This window comes from Bidens hawaiensis, unplaced genomic scaffold, assembly GCF_021521415.1.
Source record: "Bidens hawaiensis isolate Kalapana, Puna unplaced genomic scaffold, B.hawaiensis_p1.1 tig00017718_1, whole genome shotgun sequence".
In the NCBI taxonomy this organism is placed as follows: domain Eukaryota; kingdom Viridiplantae; phylum Streptophyta; class Magnoliopsida; order Asterales; family Asteraceae; genus Bidens; species Bidens hawaiensis.
The window spans coordinates 152,682-173,775 of NW_027492674.1; the positions used below are offsets into that span (position 1 = coordinate 152,682).

General features: G+C 33.9%; 1 protein-coding gene and 1 pseudogene across 1 annotated transcript; one reads left to right on the forward strand and one right to left on the reverse strand.

Moving 5' to 3' along the window:
* The first annotated feature begins 1,726 nt into the window (after positions 1-1,726).
* LOC143554511 (sucrose synthase 6-like) lies at positions 1,727-6,164 on the forward strand. The gene is made up of 13 exons (XM_077044246.1): positions 1,727-1,998; positions 2,084-2,238; positions 2,302-2,494; positions 2,590-2,708; positions 2,793-3,105; positions 3,594-3,767; positions 3,865-3,981; positions 4,305-4,471; positions 4,555-4,779; positions 4,867-5,433; positions 5,509-5,647; positions 5,728-5,950; positions 6,049-6,164. Exons 1-12 carry the CDS (start codon positions 1,756-1,758, stop codon positions 5,821-5,823), a joined length of 2,508 nt encoding a protein of 835 aa, XP_076900361.1. The 5' UTR covers positions 1,727-1,755; the 3' UTR covers positions 5,824-5,950; positions 6,049-6,164.
* A 240-nt stretch (positions 6,165-6,404) lies between these two features.
* LOC143554492 (beta-1,3-galactosyltransferase pvg3-like) lies at positions 6,405-7,333 on the reverse strand (annotated as a pseudogene).
* Between the last annotated feature and the right edge of the window lie 13,761 nt (positions 7,334-21,094).

Sequence of the window (21,094 nt, forward strand, 5' to 3'; positions counted from 1 at the left end):
AATAAAATAAATCGATTGATATTCAAGAAGAATGAAAACCAGACTACAGCTGAAAAGCACATAATAAAACTTTTATCAGTAAAAAAAGTTGATGATTTGGACAATGCCTAATATAAGGGAAGATGGGTGTGAGGAAAATAAGACGTATGAGGGTGTTTATATAGATTAGGATGACTAGGGTTTTTCCATAAATCCTATGGCGTCATTACGGCGTGTTTTGACGTTAAATAACGGTGATGTTTTATTAAATTTTTATTTTATTTATATTAGGGAAAAAAATAAATATAAACATATATGAATAAACTCATAAACAAATATATTTTTATTTATTATACCGACCTATTATTTTTGTTATCATGCTAATACTTTTTCTTTATGGTATTAGGATATTTACTAATTAAATTATGGAAAATGCAACATGAGCAAGGAGAATACAAAAATATTTTGTACGGGACATATTACGGATCAGCAGCGACAGTGAGCCATGGGGGTGACGCGATGCGATGTGAGACAAAATATGAGAAGTCGGAAAGGTTTATGGGAGGCAAGAGTTGATTTACGATGACACGATGTATTAAAAAAATCAAAATTAACCAATTAAGATTATATTTAATTGTTTGGCAAAGAGCTTTTAGGAGTTTCAAACTTTTAAGAAAAAACTCATACTCAATTAAAAGCCTTGTTTGTTTGAAGGAGCTTGAAGCTTTTAGGTCATGAGAAAAAGCTTAAAGCTTAAAGCTCCAATAGTAGCGTTTAGAAAGAGTTACAAACTTTTAGTATTTTAATTACTTAAATAACCTTCCAAAATAAGTACATTTAATATTATTGTTTTTTTAGTTATGTCCATTTTAGTCATTTTATACATTTTATTAAAAGTTCCAGCTACTCTGCCAAACATTTAAATATATCTAAAAGCTACAGCTTCCAACTACCAGCTACAGCTACCAGCTTCCACCCACTAGTCACCAGCTTCCAGCTAGTTTTGTCAAACATACCCTTAGACTAAGATAAGAAAATCAGGCTATCTATTACACTCCAAATTAGGATTGGACGGTGGGCCTCGGCCCACCCTCATTTCCCTTTGAATCCGTATGAGTTTTGTATGATGATAGTAGATGATAGAAGAGATGCGATTTGGTACCGCAGATGTTGTAAAATAAAACAGGAGTCAAAAAATGCATCTATTTTAAGCAAGTTAAACCTTCCGGAAACACACAAGATTAGAACTTCATTTCTCTAAAAAAACTACATTCACATTCTTCGTAACCCTGTAATAGATTATCATATACTTGAAATACTTTATTTGAATAGTAAAATACATCATACTAACATAGACTAGGAGAATAACGGTTTTGATGTTAAAATTAACCAAATTGTTTATATCATCCACTATACTATTATTTAAAAATTTATACAAAATATTTATATAATAATATCTTGTAATAGCATAGGCATTATGCAAATCACATATTATCTCAAAAAGAAATGTAATGTAGAGTAATAGATTGAACAAGGTTTATGTCCTCCCTAGGAAACTAAGAATCAAACATGCCCCCCAACAACAAAATTCCTTTTGAGTGACCCTCATCACACATTTCTCAAAACCATCTCTTCCTAACAATTCCAAATGCTTGACAAAACCATAAGCAAAGCAATCTCTTAAATACTAACATACACATTTGCCTATAAATCCCACAAACTTCCTCCATCATAGTCCAAACTTCATTCTTTACCATCTCAAGAACTCATCACATCATGGCAGCTGCTTCAAGTTCATCCATCATGAAACGCTCCGAATCAGTAGTCGACTCCATGCCGGAAGCATTGAGGCAGAGCCGGTATCATATGAAAAAATGTTTCCAAAAATACATTGAAAAAGGAAACCGGATGATGAAACGCGACCATTTGATGAAAGAAATGGAGACCGTCATTGATGACAAGGACGAAAAGGCTGAGCTCCTAGAAGGCTTACTCGGTTATATCTTGTGCACAACTCAGGTCCATATATATCTATATATGCATTCATATACACAAACATATGTATCTCTACACGTTCTAAAAATGAAAATGTTTGTTCTTTCAGGAAGCAGCTGTTGTTCCTCCTTATGTTGCCTTTGCTATAAGACCGCATCCCGGATTCTGGGAGTTTGTTAAAGTCAACTCCAATGATCTATCGGTTGAAGGGATCACCGCGACGGATTACTTGAAGTTCAAGGAAACGGTCGTTGATGAGACATGGTATATATACAAGATTTTTATTCCAAACTTATATTAGATATTAATAATGTTAAAATCTTTCAGGGCTAACGATGAAAACGCATTGGAGATTGACTTCGGGTCAATGGACTTTAATCTGCCTAACATGAGTTTATCGTCCTCGATTGGGAACGGCGTTAACTTCACATCAAAGTTCATCACTTCTAAGCTTTATGCACAATCTAGCAGCCAACAGGCGCTTGTGGATTACCTACTTTCATTAAATCATCAAGGCGAAGTATGAATTATGAAACGATTTAAAACATATACAACTTTTAAAAAAAGGACATATTTTTTATTAGTTTTTTAACATTTTCATAATCAAATGTGCAGAACCTCATGATCAGTGACACACTGAATACAGTTTCAAAACTTAAAGCGGCTCTAATCGTAGCTCATGCTGCACTTTCTTCGTTGCCCAACGACACACCATATCAACACTTCGAGCTAAGGTAAAGTTTAAAAATATTTAATTAACTCTTTATTATGTACTTTTATTTAAACTTAACTAACTTAATAATGTCAAACATATACAGATTTAAAGAATGGGGATTTGAGAAGGGATGGGGAGATAATGCAGGACGCGCAAAGGAAACAATTCGGTTTCTTTTGGAGGTTCTTCAAGCACCTGACCCCGTGAACCTCGAGGCATTTTTCAGCCGAGTTCCAAATATATTCAATGTGGTCTTGTTCTCGATTCACGGGTATTTTGGTCAGTCCAATGTTCTTGGCTTGCCCGATACCGGGGGGCAGGTGGTTTATGTTTTGGATCAAGTGGTGGCTATGGAAGAGGAATTGCTCATGAGGATCAAGCAGCAAGGACTCAACTTCAAGCCTCAGATACTCGTGGTGAGTAAAAAATAGTTGCTGGACCCGTAATCGAAAAACCAACCCAACCCAAAACCGATGGTTTGGCTTTATGTCTTTTAAAAACCAAATTTCTGGTTCGTTTTCGATCTGTATGTACGGAAAACTAAACCGAACCGACTTTTATAACCGAACCGACTTTTAAAGATGAACCGAAACCGTAAAGACCCAAAAAACAGAAAATACCTACTTTTATTATTGAATTTATGGATTATAGTTTTTATTTAGAATATTAAGTAATATATATAAACAAAATGAACTGTGTATCCTAAAAACTTTAGAATTAATTATTAAATTAAATTAAATATATAAATTTTGAGGTTCAAATTCATTATTTTGGACCATTTTTTCAAGCCAAAAATTTTAAGCCCAAATGGTAAACCTAAAAAACCGAATCCAACTGTTTTTTAAATCATTCTTTGGCGCCAATTATATAAATTTACTGATCAATATTGACCCGAATCAATCAGGTGACCCGATTTCTTCCTGATGCGAAAGGGACAAAGTGTAACCAGGTGCTGGAACCAGTTACCAACACAAAACATTCGCACATTCTTCGGGTTCCATTCAGGACGGACAAAGGTGTTCTTCGCAAATGGATATCTCGGTTCGACATTTATCCATACCTTGAAAACTTTACTCAGGTATGCTTAATCACTTAATTCCGCTTCGTATTCATCTTCAAGTTTGTGTTTTTATATGGAATATTAGATTGATAATCACTTGAACTTAAATCAACAGGATGCAAGTGCAAAAATCATTGAAATGATGGAAGGGAAACCGGATCTGATCATCGGAAACTACACAGATGGAAACCTTGTTGCGTCTCTCATGGCGAATAAACTCGGAACCACATTGGTACCAAATGTTTAACCAAACCCTTGAAACTTTCTGTGTGCAGATCAATGTTGTAAAAATTAGTCAAAGCCGGTCTTAATCGGCCCAAATCCTTTAAATTGGTTGAAAGATTTACTTATTAATCAAATTCGATTAATAAGTTTGAAAGGTTATATATAAAATTTTGAAAAATTTTGTATGTATGTATACATATGACTTTGAAAAATTGCATATAAACTTATAATCTGATTAATCGCTAGTCGGTACCTCACGTCCCGCCTAGCGAGTTCTACAACAGTGGCGCGGATAATTAAACTGATCGTTAAATTTTCACGATATTATAGGGAACGATTGCACACGCTTTAGAGAAAACCAAATACGAAGATTCTGACATGAAATGGAAGCAACTAGACCCTAAATATCACTTCTCCTGCCAATTCACAGCTGACATGATTGCAATGAATTCAGCTGATTTCATCATCACCAGTACTTTTCAAGAAATTGCTGGAAGGTTTGATATTATTAAAACACAACTAATTTACTTATTTTGTTGCCTGTTTTGACATGTAAACTTTTTTTGTTCCTTGTTATCAGTAAAGATAGACCTGGACAATATGAAAGCCATGAAGCTTTCACACTTCCAGGCTTATACCGAGTCGTTTCAGGCATCAACGTCTTCGATCCGAAGTTTAATATTGCGTCTCCTGGAGCTGATCAAACTGTTTACTTCCCGTACACGGAAACACAGAAACGATTCACTTCTTTTCGTCCCGCTATAGAGGAATTGCTTTTTAGCAAAGTTGAAAATGATGAACACATGTAAGATTGATAAATTGCCAATCATGTTATGGATCTCATATTATATTATTATGAAATTAATTGTTAACATTAATGTTAATCTGACAGTGGATATTTAGAAGATAAAACCAAACCAATAATATTCTCAATGGCACGACTCGACACTGTCAAGAACATCACGGGCCTAACCGAATGGTTTGGTGAGAATAAACGGCTCAGGAGCTTGGTTAACCTGGTTGTTGTGGCTGGTTTCTTCGACTCGTCAAAGTCCAAGGATAGAGAAGAAATGGCTGAAATCAAGAAAATGCATTTGTTGATTGAGAAGTGTCAGCTTAAAGGTCAAATAAGATGGATAGCTGCACAAACTGATAAGAACCGGAACAGTGAGCTTTACCGCTTTATTGCTGACTCAAAAGGCGCGTTCGTGCAGCCAGCTTTGTATGAAGCGTTTGGGCTCACGGTTATCGAGGCTATGAACTGTGGTTTACCGACTTTTGCAACCAATCAAGGCGGTCCAGCTGAGATTATTGTTGATGGTGTTTCTGGGTTCCAGATTGATCCTAATTATGGTGATCAGTGTAGCAATAAGATTGCTGATTTCTTCCAGAAATGTAAGGAAGATCCCGGGTATTGGGATAGAATCTCAGAGGGCGGTTTGAAGCGTATATACGAATGGTGATTACCAATCATATTATATCTTATCATAATATATGATAATGAATTTTAAATTAAATGTTTCTGATTTTTCAGCTATACTTGGAAGATCTATGCAAATAAAGTGTTGAATATGGGGAACATTTACTCGTTTTGGAAGCGGTTAAATAAGGAACAGAAAGAAGCAAAACAAAGATATATTGAATTATTCTATAATCTACACTACAAGAACTTGGTATGCAACTATATATTATATAATTCATTTTTATTAAATCAAACAGATTAAATACTTTTTGGGTATGATCAATGTCACAGGTTAGGACTGTGCCCATTGCTAGTGATGAAGCTCAACCCGTACCAGTGTCAAGGCCAAAAGTGGCAACACAGCCTGCAACAAGGCAAGTCATCTAAAGATTTCTTGATTTATAGAAATAATAAATGTTGCTTTTTATTGAAAGTTTATTAAACGAACAACAAACTAATGAGTGTTTTTTTTACCTTATTTTTCTAACAGACGTTCGCAATCCACACTGCAAAGGTAAATCTATAATAATAACAACCCATCTTTGACATAAAAGAAAACAAGTTTTGGATGACATGCGATAAATGTTATTTTTTTTTCTTGCTTTATTTCAGGCTGTTTGGAGCTTAAAGGATTGATGACACTGCACCCATGTTAAAATCATGTGACTTCATAACAAAAAGATTTGTATACATTGAAATTACATAGCTAAAGAAATAAAGAAATTCACATTCTTTGTCTATGCTGTATTTTCTCTATCTAAAATAATAATAATATATGAACTCTGATTACAATGGAGAAGAAGCCTCAACATATAGGAAATCAAAGACTCTAAACAAACCTGTAAAGGGCCGGTGGGCTAAAGACAATAAATAATAATCTAGATATTTAGCGCTCTAGAAATTGAATGCTTAACCCGGATTGAGATTAATTTAAACCACGTTTACACAATTATCATTTGAAAGCCAATTCAAAAATCCAAACCATGGTAAAGTTTAGAAAACTTAAGTTCTTTAGTCACGTTAAAATACCGAATCACAGCGAGCCATTGATCCCATCTTTTGAGCCGGTGAACAGCTATCGTGTCGTTAATAAGCTCATGAGAGCATCTTCCATTTGTACCTGGATAATCATACATGGCGGGCTTGTTAGAAAACCGGTTTCTTGCTTTCTGTCCAGCATTTAACCATCTTCCAACGAGTTTATCCTCGGGACCAAAAGTGTCATTTCTAGGAATATCAGAACTTGCAATCCATTCCACCAAATCCCATGATAACAAAAACCCCATTCCCGACATATACGTTACAAACGGATTCATACTTTGACACGGAATCACAAACCCGTAGTACAAATCAGATCTTGGTAGTGGTTGCAGTGATAAGGCCAGTGGCAAAAGTCGTAAAAACACATCATCGTCCGCCTTCATGACATAATCATACGATTGAGGTAGAATTTGAGGAAGTGAAGAAAAGTATGTATATGTTTTCCCATTATTCATGTTTTCAAAACAGTTGAGAATGATGATGTCATTGAATCTTAGGATCTCTAGGGATATTAGAACTCTTTGTTCTTGTTTCGTGAGGTTGCAAAATACAAACTTGATGTCTATTTGAGCAAAGGGCGTAGATTGGATGCCATAAATGAGGCGGAGGAAGTGTCGGCGATCATAATTATCTGCTCGAGTTAGGATTCCTATCAGGAGGCTGAATTGCTTTGGTGATGGATGGTTTGATGAGTGTAATAATGGTGTTTTTACACAGAGGCTGAAGATGATGAAGATGGTGATGAGGAGAGCAGAGATCATTAGAGGTAACATAGTGAAAACGAGTCGTTTTTGGTTCATTTCCTATACAGGTTTGTATGGATTGTTGGTGTATGTATGGATGCATTAAGGTTCATGTAGGAAATCAATGACCTAAATACTGTTTGGGTGAAGTTCATGTTGTTTATGCATGCCTAGTTGTTGTAGAAGGTTTGCCTTTCATAAATTTCATGCTTTTTTGCATATGGGAAATGTGTTTAAAGGAGGGTTTCTAGTGAAAAAGTGAATATTCAAGTGACGGTTGCAAAATTTATGGAAAAAAAAAATGGTAACGCTTGTAGCATTGCCACTACATATGTTAATCATTGTCACTATACGTCATAAAAGACTAGTAAAAGTACCCGCGCATTGTGACGGGGCACGACGGGCATTTGACCAGGCTTGATTAGACTCATGGGCCGTGCAAATGACCAAATGGTTAATAAGAAACGAAAGGATTTTGATTAGAGTTTGATATAACGATTTAACTTTGAACAAGGCATAACTCCATGATATTTTAAAACGGATGAGATCAGGTGTCACAACTGATGCTAAATTGAATTTGGTTGTGTATTATCAGCCAACTCATTCTTGAGCGCAACGGGTATTTGGTCGGTATATCTAATCACAATGGTATAGTACTAACGTTAAGGCGGGGTAGAGTACTAATATATAAAACCAATATAGTAAATCTCTACTCATAACATGTGACTTTTTTTAATTGCTTTTTAACTCATGCTACTTTTTTTTTTATTATCGTTCTTTAATTTAAGATATATAGTTTTGGTTTTCTATTAGTACTTTTAATATAGATGAATTGGATTTCTTTATGTACACTATCATCGGTTAATAATAATTTATACAATATGTACAATACTACTTTGAATTTCACTTTCATTGACAAGAAAGAAACTTTGTTGTTCATTGAATAAATTTATTTCATTTAAAATCTTATGAATGGTCTGAAATGACAAATAAAATTTAGAGTCACATAAATATAAACTTTGTCAGACTTAGCTGCATATCTTTAATTTAACCCAATACTTTCTATTTAAGTGGATATAAAATGTAGTATAGATCGACACAATTGTTATAAAATCAACCAAATTTAAGTGTCACCTTCCGATCCATCAAAATGGTGTATAATTGTCTTCTCTTTTAAAAAACCTCTAGCCATGATAACACAAGATCAATGTTAAAATGATAAAACTTATACCAGAAAGTCTTTGTCAACTGTACTAAACGAAAACGACACCGGTTGCTCCAAAACCGACACATTAATGTTGGTCCAAACATCTGGATCGCAGGAAGTGCAACAATTTTCTCTGCAACCTCCATGTCTTGAACACATCCAAAAAAATATGTACTTGTTTTTCCAATCTTCATGATTCACTAAACTGATAAAGATTTCCAAGCCCGAATGGATTCATGCAAGTGTGCCACTAAGCTACATTGGATGACCGGACATCCTTCGGATCCTTCAGTTTCATGTATTCCTTGAATGAAGGTAAATGGAGATCCAGATAAAGCCTACAAAAGAAAATAAAACAGTCAAATATGTGATTACTTTTTTGGTTAAACATGTACAAGTAGTATGTAATTGTAGAAGAGGGTTAAAGAAGTTTTATGGATTTTAAGTGGGCTCCTTTTGTATCCCAAGATTGACTGTTGCCTTCGGCTCGATAAAACTGGCAACCCATATAATGACGCATGGTCAACAATTCAAGAATGTACATGATTGACCGTGAGGCACATTCGGGGAGAAGCTGCACGAGACCGTGCGATTTTAGAAATTAGAATGATGTGAACAAAAAAATAACACGAAAATATACATCACTCTTAAGAGTATCCAATTTGTATTATTAAGAGATACATGCTGATGCATGAAGTCAAATTTACCAATATTTGAACTTATAAACCGTCAAGCTTCTCGTAACTTTTTTTTTTTTTTTATAAAAACAACTAAATTATATTTTGTTTATTACAAGCCTCACCAACAGAGTTAAATCTCATATGAAATTGAATTAAGTACAAAGTATGAATTTAAAAGTCAAACCTACCTAATAATAAGTTCATACCTATGGCCATAACAATCAGGTTTGACTTTCTAAAGTCAATATTATTTATAAAACAAGCTGGTTTTGCTTGGCTCAGTTTGGGCTCAAACGAAATAATATACGAAATATGTTTAACTTTTAAAAAAACGTTCGGTTTGGTTCCGGATTTTCGGTTTCGTTTGGTTTTGTTTAGTTTTTGGTTCCGGTTTCCAGTTTAATGACTTTTGGTAACAGGTCGGTTTTAGTTTGTTGGATTTTGGTTTTGGTAATTCGGTTTCAGCTTTTTATTTCATTTAAGTTTTTTTTTTGTTTCGTTATTTTCAGTTTTGGTTCAGTTCGGTTCGTACAGACAAAGTGATGACTCATGGATTGTCATAATAATAATTTATTACCAATGCCCCCAACCCTCAGGTTTTACTTTCAAAAGTCAATTATAATATCATGAAATATTATTTACATAACAATCTTGTTTGGCTAAAGTTTGGGCCCAAACTGAAATAATAAGCGAAATATCTGTTTGACTTTATCGACAACAATGAAAGATAATTAATTAACACATATACAAAGCACAACTGGTAATAAAGAAATACCCGTATTTAATGATAAACCCATATGCGGTGGACTTAGACTTTGGTAAATCCCTTTACAAAACTCAACGTCGACGCCAAGCACAACAACTTCACGACTGCAATTTAAAGAGACGGTTAGATTTGATGCCAAAACCACAACAAAACCTTATGATTTGTAAGATTTAAATAATAAAACTCGTATCCTCAATCTATGTTGGTCACGATCTGTTTTGGGCCGAACCTATTCTTGGTCATAGCTTGTGACCTGAACCAAAGTAAGACTGTTTTGTAATTGACCCATTATGAGCTGAACCCGCTTGACTCATTAAAGGCTCCGAATCGACCCACCCGTATTGACTAATATTTATGACGTTTGAGCCAAAATCAACTAACTTTTAGTAAAAATAAAGAAATTAAAACTAACATTCTACTTGAATGCTATATGAAGCTGAATGTTGAAATAAATGTTTATTATAAAATCAATTAGTTTTTATGAGTAAAACAAGAGTTCTAACATGCTACATTCCACATTTCAAATTCAGTTTTGACACCAACTGGTTCAAAGTAAGGAATCTTAGCTATCACATTATGCATATTGAGTATTAAATTTAAAGCTCCCAACTGCAGCTATACAAGCATGTTTTTAGTACATATTGCAGTTATACATACAAGACAATTAACATATTAGATTCAGAAGTATTTTCAAATATGATCATAAGGTAATTTTGAAGCTAACAAGCAGACAAACTGGTGCATTCTCAAATTTGACATCTCATGAAAAAATGGGAAAAAAATAAAATACAACCAACAACATTGTAAACAATTTGTAACAAAGGTATAAAAACAATCTAAATGAGTGTGTATAAGTACCATAGTTTTGGTTGACATCAACTAATCGAATTAGCTTCTTATGCAAGTAAAATAACTGTCACAAAAATAAGTTAATTATCAGTACAAGAGATGTTAGTATAAGCAAAGCAAAAAGAGATCCAACCTTTTTACCGGATATCAATGTAGTTGAAATACAAGCAATTCTAACAAAGTATGAGCCTGCTCAACGAAATGAACCTGCAAAGTATCAACAACGCCACTAACAAATTGATTCTAATAAAAGTAACAAATTATATAAATAGTGCAAAAATAAAGTAGGAAACTCACCATTGTATGAATGAACAAACTGAATAGAGAAGAAATATCAACCAAACATTTGATTAATGTAGCAAAATCAGCAAACTCACCATTGTGATTTGATTAAATACCAAATCTTGGTTGCCCATCAGACGAAACACAAATCTAGTTAGAGATTATTGTAATAATGAGATCAAGAACAGAGTCAAACATATACATCTACAAACTTTTAAAGTTTGTTGTTGCATAGTACATTACAGTCCCTAATTTCTTAAATTATCATCCCTATTCAATTTCAATCTCTTTAGAATCAAATGAAGGAAGTAACACATAAGCTAAGATCAAGAGCACAAGATAATCAACTCCCCTCGGCCTAACAAATAAGTAAAATCAAATTCAGAAGCAGTACCCTTCCATGTGCGTTAACATCTTTCAAAAAGAGCCATTCTCAGAATATCTATCATTATCCGAAGGACTTCAATTGAAACCGTTCATTGAATGAAAGCATTCAATTGAAGGATTTATGATGAATTGAAATGCTTGTTAATGCTGGTAAAGGAATGATGCCTTCAATGCGCCGGAGGTCTTTGATATTACGCCTGAGAATTGACCGGAGCCTTAATTGGCAATTAATATTCATGCGTCTTACGGAGAGAGAGTATAGAAGATGAAGGGATGTCTATATGCCTTAATTGTCTCTATGTCTATATCTAATATAGATATAGAAGATATAGATATACATATAGATATAGATACAGATAAAGATATAGATAATATAATGGTGACCCTATGTTGATATTTTTTTCTCTAAGACGGCCGGTGTTAACCCGAGCCCATTTTGATTAGACCCTGTTTTAAACATTAATCAAGCTGACACTTAATTGAAATACCACTAATTGGTGGGAATCATTTCTATATTGGATGTGACATCTCTGTATAAAATGTAAGAGAAGAACATGTGCTCTAGCAAACTAGATGAACCTATCAAAAAATTCAATTATTTTATAAATCTCAGCAAATTTATTTAATTTTTATATGGAGCCTTAATTAGTGATGAATTTAGAACCCAATATAAGCAATTAAGCATCATACAAGCATAAACAAATACTGCATTGATTGTTCTTCATCAAAAGGCCATGAAATTATGTAATGGTGTATGTAACACCTATGTATTTTCATGCATGAAATCACTAGTCTTTTATACTCGTATTTAATAAGGTCCATGTATTAGTTCACCATCTATATTATTATGGAATCATATATTATTTATTTCTAGTTATTAATATTATTTTCATATGCACAATTACATGTTTCTATGTACATTTAGTTATACATGGTTAATCGTTAACGTGACACGTTTAACCAGGAATGCCTAGATTTAATATTTGTCATTGTCAATTTTATCCTAAAGTAATTTTATTTATATCCTTAAATTCAAATTAAGAATAAACTTCTAGAATATTCTATTCTTGATCTCCAAGATTAGCCTTATCCAAATTTGAATTCAAGTCCTAGTCAAATTCTATCTCTAATTCATCATAATCTCTTCTCTAAACACCCCTATAAATAGAACTCTCTAGCACCCCTAAAATTCATTCCAAACCTGCATATTCCAAAGCCCCAAGGTTGAAAATTCGTGATCATCATCCTCTCAAAGATTCACAACTCGTTTCCTTCCTAGTAAGTTCTAATTTCCGCATAATGTTTTGTTCTTTCATTCTGCAGAAAAACCTTTTATTTCAACGCTTAGATCTCGGTCATAATATATCCAAATCACGAATTTCAAAAGCCTAAATTGGTTCTTTATGTGTCTAGTATCTCTGTAAATTTTGGTGTAAAATTTTATAAACTTTAAAAACGTTTTTATTATTTTTCTTTAACAAAGGGTCTTGCTGAAAATCCTAACAGATAACTTTAGCCTCAAAACGAATGTCATAACTCACTCATGTTTACGAATTATGACCCAATTTTTGGATATATTGTAGACCTTCTAATTATAAAATTATCCAACTAGAATCTCCTCAATTTGTTAAAGTATCGATTTTTAGTTATTTTTCTACTAAACTGACTCGGAATCAGACCCCTCGGTAGTCTATGAATTTTATATTTTTTTTTATAAACACTTAAAATTTATAAAAAATATACATGTTAAAAAACTCATACGGTTACAAGATATAAAATTTTCGTAATCTAACTCAAAGGTTTACTACTTTTAAAAATTCGTGTCTTGAACAGTAAACAACCTATTTTTTTCTAGAAAAGATAATCTAAAACCCTAAACCATAAAGTATCACTTGAAACCCTAAAATCTAATTGTACTTCCAAACAAACACCAAGTCTATAGATATTCAACCAAAGGTTCTGTCACCAAGGCTACGGCCTAAGGAAAAACCAAGTGGCGTGTCCGGGCGTGAATGGACCCACTTACCTTTTCCTGGGAACCTGAGGTCGGAGATTCTATTCCACCGAAATAGGGTCAGATTCTAACAACTTTCTTGATCATTAGGGCTCTAAACAAAAGCGTTACAAGTCTCAATTCATCAACGAAGGTGAGTTCATAGCCCCTTTTCATGCTTTTAAACGTTTTATACTTCGGGGTGGAAACATGCAACTTATTTACTTTATGTTTTATACATGCTATTTGATTCAAGATTTATTTCATTATATTCGTTATGTGTAATCATTACAAGTGTATACTTAATCGCATGTACAACCATTAACTTGTTAAAGCCCATGGTAGTATGATGATAGATCTATTGGCCCGACCCGCCCACTCAGGCCTCGGGTAGAGGCCTGTGTGTTCAGAATCCGACGATCGTTAAACATTAAACATAATAGTCTATTCGTGGATTAGACGACTCGCTAAACGTGTCAGAGGTTTGGTTGTAATCACAAAGTATACAAAGTAACTTAACACATATGGATTGCTTTCAACTTAAAACTTATTTTATTAAAACCTATGTTCTCACAAACTATTTTTAGTTGACACTCTCGCATGTTTTTCAGGTATTGGAAATTTGTTTGTTGAAGATTACTTGATGCAAGATATAGGATTGCATGATTGGACCTAGATGACTATAAAACAATTCATTGTATCTCTGTATTGCTTGATATTAAATTAAATTTAACGACTATTGTAACAAGTAGTATCATGTGCTATGAACAATCACCGTCTCACCTCGACGTATTCCGCCGTCGGTTGGGGTGTGACAGTGTCCATGAGAGTAGAGGTGCACAAATCGGTTCCGGTTAATTTTCTAACCGTTTTTTTTTTTGCAGGAAATAACCGGTTAGACTAGTTAATCGGGTCGGGCACTAACCGATTTTGATAAATTAATTCAAAAAATTCAATTAATCGGTCGGGTAATCACCGATTAAAAACCGGTTTTAGTAAAATAATAATAAAAAAAATCGGTTAACCAGTTTGGTTAATCGGTTAGTAACCGGTTTGAAATCAATAATATAAACCGGTTACTAACCGGTGGTTAAGATCGGTTAGTAACCGGTTAGGATTGGATCGATTGCTAACCGGTTAGACTTTCAGCTAGAAACCGGTTAACCGGTTTCTATGTGCACCTCTAAGGCTCTACATGGGAGTATGGGACTACAAATGATCCATAGTAAAGCCCATATAAGAGGGCCCGACAGAATCCTAAATCAATGACAAATATAGTGGGCTAAGATAAAAGCTTAACCTCCTGACCATATTTAACTTCTTGAACACACCAAATGCCTTTAGTGTAGGGCCGTTCAAACCGCTTGTTGTAACATCCAGGCTAAAGCGAAAACGTCTGAATGTGTAAGGCCCCGTTTCCGGTAACCCTGCTTTGGTGTTGGATTTACTCACAAACACAGTTCTAAAATCAAAGTTAATTTAAACTTTCGCAGAATAATTTAAAACTTCAACATCACATTACAAACATTCATTTTTGTCTTAACATAGAAATTGTCTTTTCATAACATAACATAAAATAGTCATGACACTTCTTCATAGATGTCAGTCTCTTTAGCTCGTGCCATGTGTTCCTCCTCAAGCCAGCTGCCTCAACCTATTTGCCTGCGTGCATACTAAAAGTCAGCTATGCTGAGTGAGTTCTAATTAATCAATTAACATACAATATATTCCTATCCTTACTCATACGCGTCCGAAGAGACGTATTCATACCTTACTTTGCTATTACTTCTTTCACACATACTTTATATACATGCATACGTACTTACATACTTTCTTTCATAAAACCCTATGGTATACCATAAGCTATTCTATCTTAAACATCTCAGATATTATAAGGGTCTGGTCCCTAACATCTCAGATATTATAAAGGTCTGGTCCCTATCATCTCAGATATTATGAGAGTCTGGTCTCTATCATCTCATATATTATAAGGGTCTGGTCCCTAACATCTCAGATATTATAAGGGTCTGATCCCTATCATCTCAGATATTATGAGGGTCTGGTCCCTATCATAAGCGCATACGTTACTTGTCTTATGCATATAATATTTACATACACATTCATTCACATAACCATCATATAGTAATAACATTCGATGCACGATCATACACGTATCATATACCTATCACTTAAGATAAGCATTTTAACTACCACATAGGAGTATACACACAGCCCCGAAACATAACATGGAAATGGGGCTAGAACTCACCTGGAGTCGGTTTCTCTCGCCGTTAATGGTAATGCCCTTCCTTAGTTGTTTACGGCTAACTGTGCAATACATTACGCGTGTCAATCATCCATTACTACTACTTCCTACATCTAAGTTAATGAAACTCTCAACTAACGGGGATCCGGGGGCAGCGCCCCTGGTAGCGGGGTCTAGGGGCGGCAGCCCCTAGCAGGGTCCAGGGGGCAGAGCCCCTGGCTGTGGTTGAGCTGCAGGGAGGAATTTTAACATTTTAATAGGTCCTTTAACAAAAGCGCATCAGAAAAGGAATTGGGTCACATTTTAATAACAACTTAAACAATTTCGCATGGGAGGAATTTCGCATAGAATTTCGCTTCGCATAACTTTTTCGCTTCTCACGGCTGAGCGAAGCGAAATGCCTGTTTCGCTTCTCATGGCTGAGCGAAGCGAAATGCCTGTTTCGCTTCTCATGGCTAACCGAAGTGAAATTCCTTCCTTTCTTCGTTTTTACCATTTTAAAGCCATTTTACTTCGTGGCTCTTCCTCAGGACCTGATTTTTACTCTTTCTCAACTTTCGACACATTCTTACCCCGTGCACCTGATGCTGAACCCATATCTCTCATAGTCCAAACGCCACCTTTTTACCTTAAAGTGCACCCAAGAGGTTATAACTTACCAAGTTTATATTTTTCTTACATTTCACAACCCGATCTACCATTATATCTGTTTGCATGCCGATTCTAACCATAAAACTTAACCATTTAAACCGAAACCTACCTTTTGCTTCAGGTTCGAGTTCAGATCCGGACAATACGTAGATCTGGACGTGATTCTTGCTATTTGATGATGTCTACACACGATATTCTTCCTTCTCTCTTCTTTTTTTACACGGATTTAGATCCGGAATGTAGAGAGAAAATGTGTGTTCTTGAGTGTGTGTGTGTGTGTGTGGTGAAAGGTAACAAAATGGTGAAAGGGTGGGGTTAGGCTTATATAGGGGGCCATGGGCCCCACAACCCACTCACAATTCCAAATCCAAATATTATCCAAACACTTGACACACGACTAACTTAACGACACACAGTTAATAACAAAACTTTCCGTCATTTATTATTTAATAAAAGTTGGATGTTACAGAATGTGACGTACAGATTGCTCAAACACACTTGACACTATTAGGTGATCATAATAACATTGTTTCATTTAAATATTCATGTAACACAAGTTTATCAAATAATACAAGTTGTAACAAATAAATAAACAAAATGATAAGCTTTCTTTGAATATCCTATAAGCATACTGTGTGTCTTCTAACTTTCATCCTCATATCTCTACACCTGTAACATATGTATAAAACAAAGTCAACTACGAACATAACTGGTGAGATTCCCACTGTTTGATATAATACGTAAAATTCATGGACAAGTGATAAATGAGCAAGTAAAGTCCTTTCCAGTTGGTATCAACCAACGTACTGGAGTAATCGCGCAAGTAAGGTCCTTTCCAGTTGGTAAGAACCAACGTACTCGGATAATGAGGCCCTTTTTCACTCGATACAAATGGACCTGAGTGCAAAGGGGGGCGTATGATCATATTTATTGAGGCTACCACGTGCAAGTAAATTCGAGCAAGTAATCAAGTAACACACAAGTCCATATAGGTGAATTGTAGTTTGTTATCAAAATCGTAATACTTGGATTTGTAATAGATAAATATGAAAACGTTTAAAAAGGGGGTCGTGAGAAACTCATCTCGAATGCGAAGATAAACTTGTAATAAAAGCAGATAGCATAATAATGAAACCGAAGCAATCAAAAATGCGTTTAAAGAATCCGAAACGTTTGAACCTCTCGAACTATAAATAAATACAAATATTTAAAGACTAACTAACGGAATTGATGAAAACAATAATTTAGATAAAGGGATTTTGCATTATCATATATTTTATTATTTTAAGGCATTATAATATTATATTTAATTTTAACGGAATTTTTAGCGAACTATATTATTTTAGTATTATAACTTTAATAATCTAGTATTAATACAGGTAAAGTTGAGGCACGAATTTAAATAAGAATTTTTATCTCAAACAATTATAACTAAATTATTGAATTAACGTTACGAGTTTATAGTTAACGAATATAGACTAACGAATTATAAGTTAACAAACGGGTTGCGGTTTACGAAAAATAAGCTAACACATTTTATAGTTAACAGATTACGATTCGTGAATTTTAAGCTAACGAATTAAACAAATGATTTAAAACTTAACGATTTTAAAAAATGAATGATTTTATATTAACGGTTCACGATTTATTATTGTTTTAATATTTTCTTAATTTGTAACTTAACACAAAGTATGAGAATTTGTAATTCTTTTGGGGCATTGATTTTAACGGTTGAATCTTATCTCGAAACGATTTTTTTGAGCGTATTAAAAGTATTAACTAAATGGAAATATAAAGTTAACGAAAATTTTTAATAATCAATATCAATGGAAACGGAAGTCGGTTTTTAGGTGAAAAAGTGATAAATATAAATTTATAAATACTTTTATTTAGTTTAGGATAATTCTTTTATTGGATTAGGTTCAAATAAGAAGTTTGATATTCCTAAGAAGGTTACGAATGAGGGTATTTTAGTCTAATACTTTAATATCAAAATCCACTTACTTTAATCTCAAAACCCAATTAAATTAATTTCAAAAACCCACTTACATAGAACCCAATTACATCTTCACTCATCTCTTACAACCACCACCACTCCACCGCCCACTACCACCACAACCGTCACCCACCACCACCACCTCGCCGGAAAAGTCCGAAAAAACACAATGAAAAATACTATGAAAAACACAATGGAAAAATACACTATGAAAAAAAACACAATAAAAAAACACAATTATATGACACAATGTAAATAACACAATGGAAAAAACACAATGAAAAATACTATTATATAACACAATTTAGTAAAACACAATTGGTAAAAACCCACTAATTTTTTTTTTAAATTTTATTTACAATATGGTACTCATACAAAAGATAAAAAGACACTCGTTATTATGGTGAATTTGTTTTTCAATAAAAACGTCGTAAAAAAAAGTTATGAACGTTTTAAAATGATAGGGGAATTTGACATGTGCCTTGCATGTGGAGAAAGAAAGTCAACAAATGTATTATTCCTTTTATACCCTTTACCCCTTATGTTCACACTTGATTTCCCCCTAAACTAATTTCAACCCTCCATGTTCAAAATCAATGGCCAAGATTACTTCTTATCCTTCCTACAAAAACTATACTTCCTATTATAACCAAACCCTTCTTCTTTTATTATTATTATTATTATTATTATTGCTAATTTATAATTGGTTTATATAACTAAACAAAAAACTAAAAAGAAAGCCTGACCCAGGTTCCTTACATCCACAAGCACACGACATAACCAGCTGGGTTAACATGACGGTTGATAAGATGGCAGAACAAAAATATTTAAATTTATAACTCAGTGTTCATCATCTACAATAGAAACCCTAGGAATTTAATTCTGCAATTTCGTTCCTTATTTGATTCAATTAGGTTAGGGGTTTTGTTTAAGACCCAAAAAAGACTCAAATGCAAGTACAAATTACCTGATATTGTTACGGATTGTCGGAAGAACTATGACTCGCCAGAAAAACGAACTTGAAGACCGATTAAGAGATATTGGGAATGTTTTAGATGAAAATGAAGATTGGTGCGGATTTAGACTGTTGTTTGGGTCCTATTTATACTACCAATTGAAGCGTAGAATGATTAAATGTTGTTACTGAGATTTTAATAAGATTCTGACGAGTCCGGTATTATAATTGAGGATTAGCGGACGTTATAACTCAATTAACACGCTAATTATGGTTGGTCATTGACGTATAAAGTCATTATAATAATCAGTTGGGTCAAACGCGGGTTAAACGGCTTGATTTAAGGTTACCGGAGTTTCCTCGGGTTATTGGATTTCTTGCCGGCCGGAAAAACGGATTTTTGGGAGGGGATGGGCTGGGTTTCTTTATTTTATTATATTTTTAAACAAATTTTACACATCTAGTTCCTCACCTTTCAAGCATCATTTAAATTTGAAGTTAACTATATTTACGTTATGGACCTCAACCTTTGGGTTATGTTCAAATATAATAAAATTATATTACTCGAATCCCTTTCAAAATATATCCGTATAGTTTGGGAAATCGTTTAAGTAAAAACTTTAAATCTCGTCGGTTTGTTAACTGAACAAAACAAGATGAATAATAACGAAACGAACAATAACCGTAACTTATCATGAATATTAGTTTAACGATAAACGTTAAACACGAATACATTGAAACGTCAAAATGGTTCGGTTTAACAAATATAAGTGCAAATTCAAATTCGATTAAACGTTATAAAACGAAACTTGAGAATATTAATTATATATATATATATATATTTGTAAACAAAACCGAAAATTCAAAATGGGTCAGGTTTTCGGGTTTAAAAGGTAACGAATGTTACACTCGTCGCTCGAACTCGCTCGTCGCTTGTTTTGAAAATGCTCGCTCGTTTTTTCGATTGATTGTAAACGAGCTGCTCTGCTCGGTTTGGTTTGTAAATGAGCCAAGCAACGAGCAAAGATCTGCTCGGTTCGGCTCAACTAGAATATTTTTAATTTATTTTATATATAATTATATTGAACATATATATAAATAAATAGACACCAAACATAAAATATAAAGTATAAATTTTTCTATTCCGTCAATTTTATAGTTTAGTTAGCTCGATTTAAGTTTTCAGAATACTAGAAGTTTGTTTACATGCTTATTATAAGCCACTTCAAATTTTTTTCTCCTAATTTGTTTAAAAAATATATTATTTACAGGCTTCAAACTTATTTCTTATTGAAAAGTTTAGAGTGAAAAAAGATAAAGATATAAAAATGCTCGAAAATCGCTCGACGTTCGATCGAAAAATGCTAGATTCAATTTTGGCTTGTTTCAATTTTTGCTCGGTTCGAATTTCAGCCGTTCGGTTAGGTTCGACTCGGCTCGTGAACAGCCGTACTCTAATGCTTACATACTAAACTTCCAAAGCATTGCAATTGTACCTGGAATGGGCCCAACCGTTAACATTACTAGGGTACCTTGTGTTCCAAGGTAAGAACCAACAAAGAGTACCAAGACACCATTATTCTTGAATATCTCATGCCATTCCATATATTGACTAATTAGATATCACAATTCTACTATACTATCCACATTGGTTGCATCTTTCATATTTGCAACCAAGCTATGGATATCACGGTTACACTATAACGATCCCATCGACCATATTATCAAAGTATGTTGACTTTAGAAGTATATTGCTTATCTACAATACAGGCAATACATCTTCCCCAATAAGGTACAACCCTAACATCGTCTTTTAATCCACACGAGTTGCGCTGATACTTC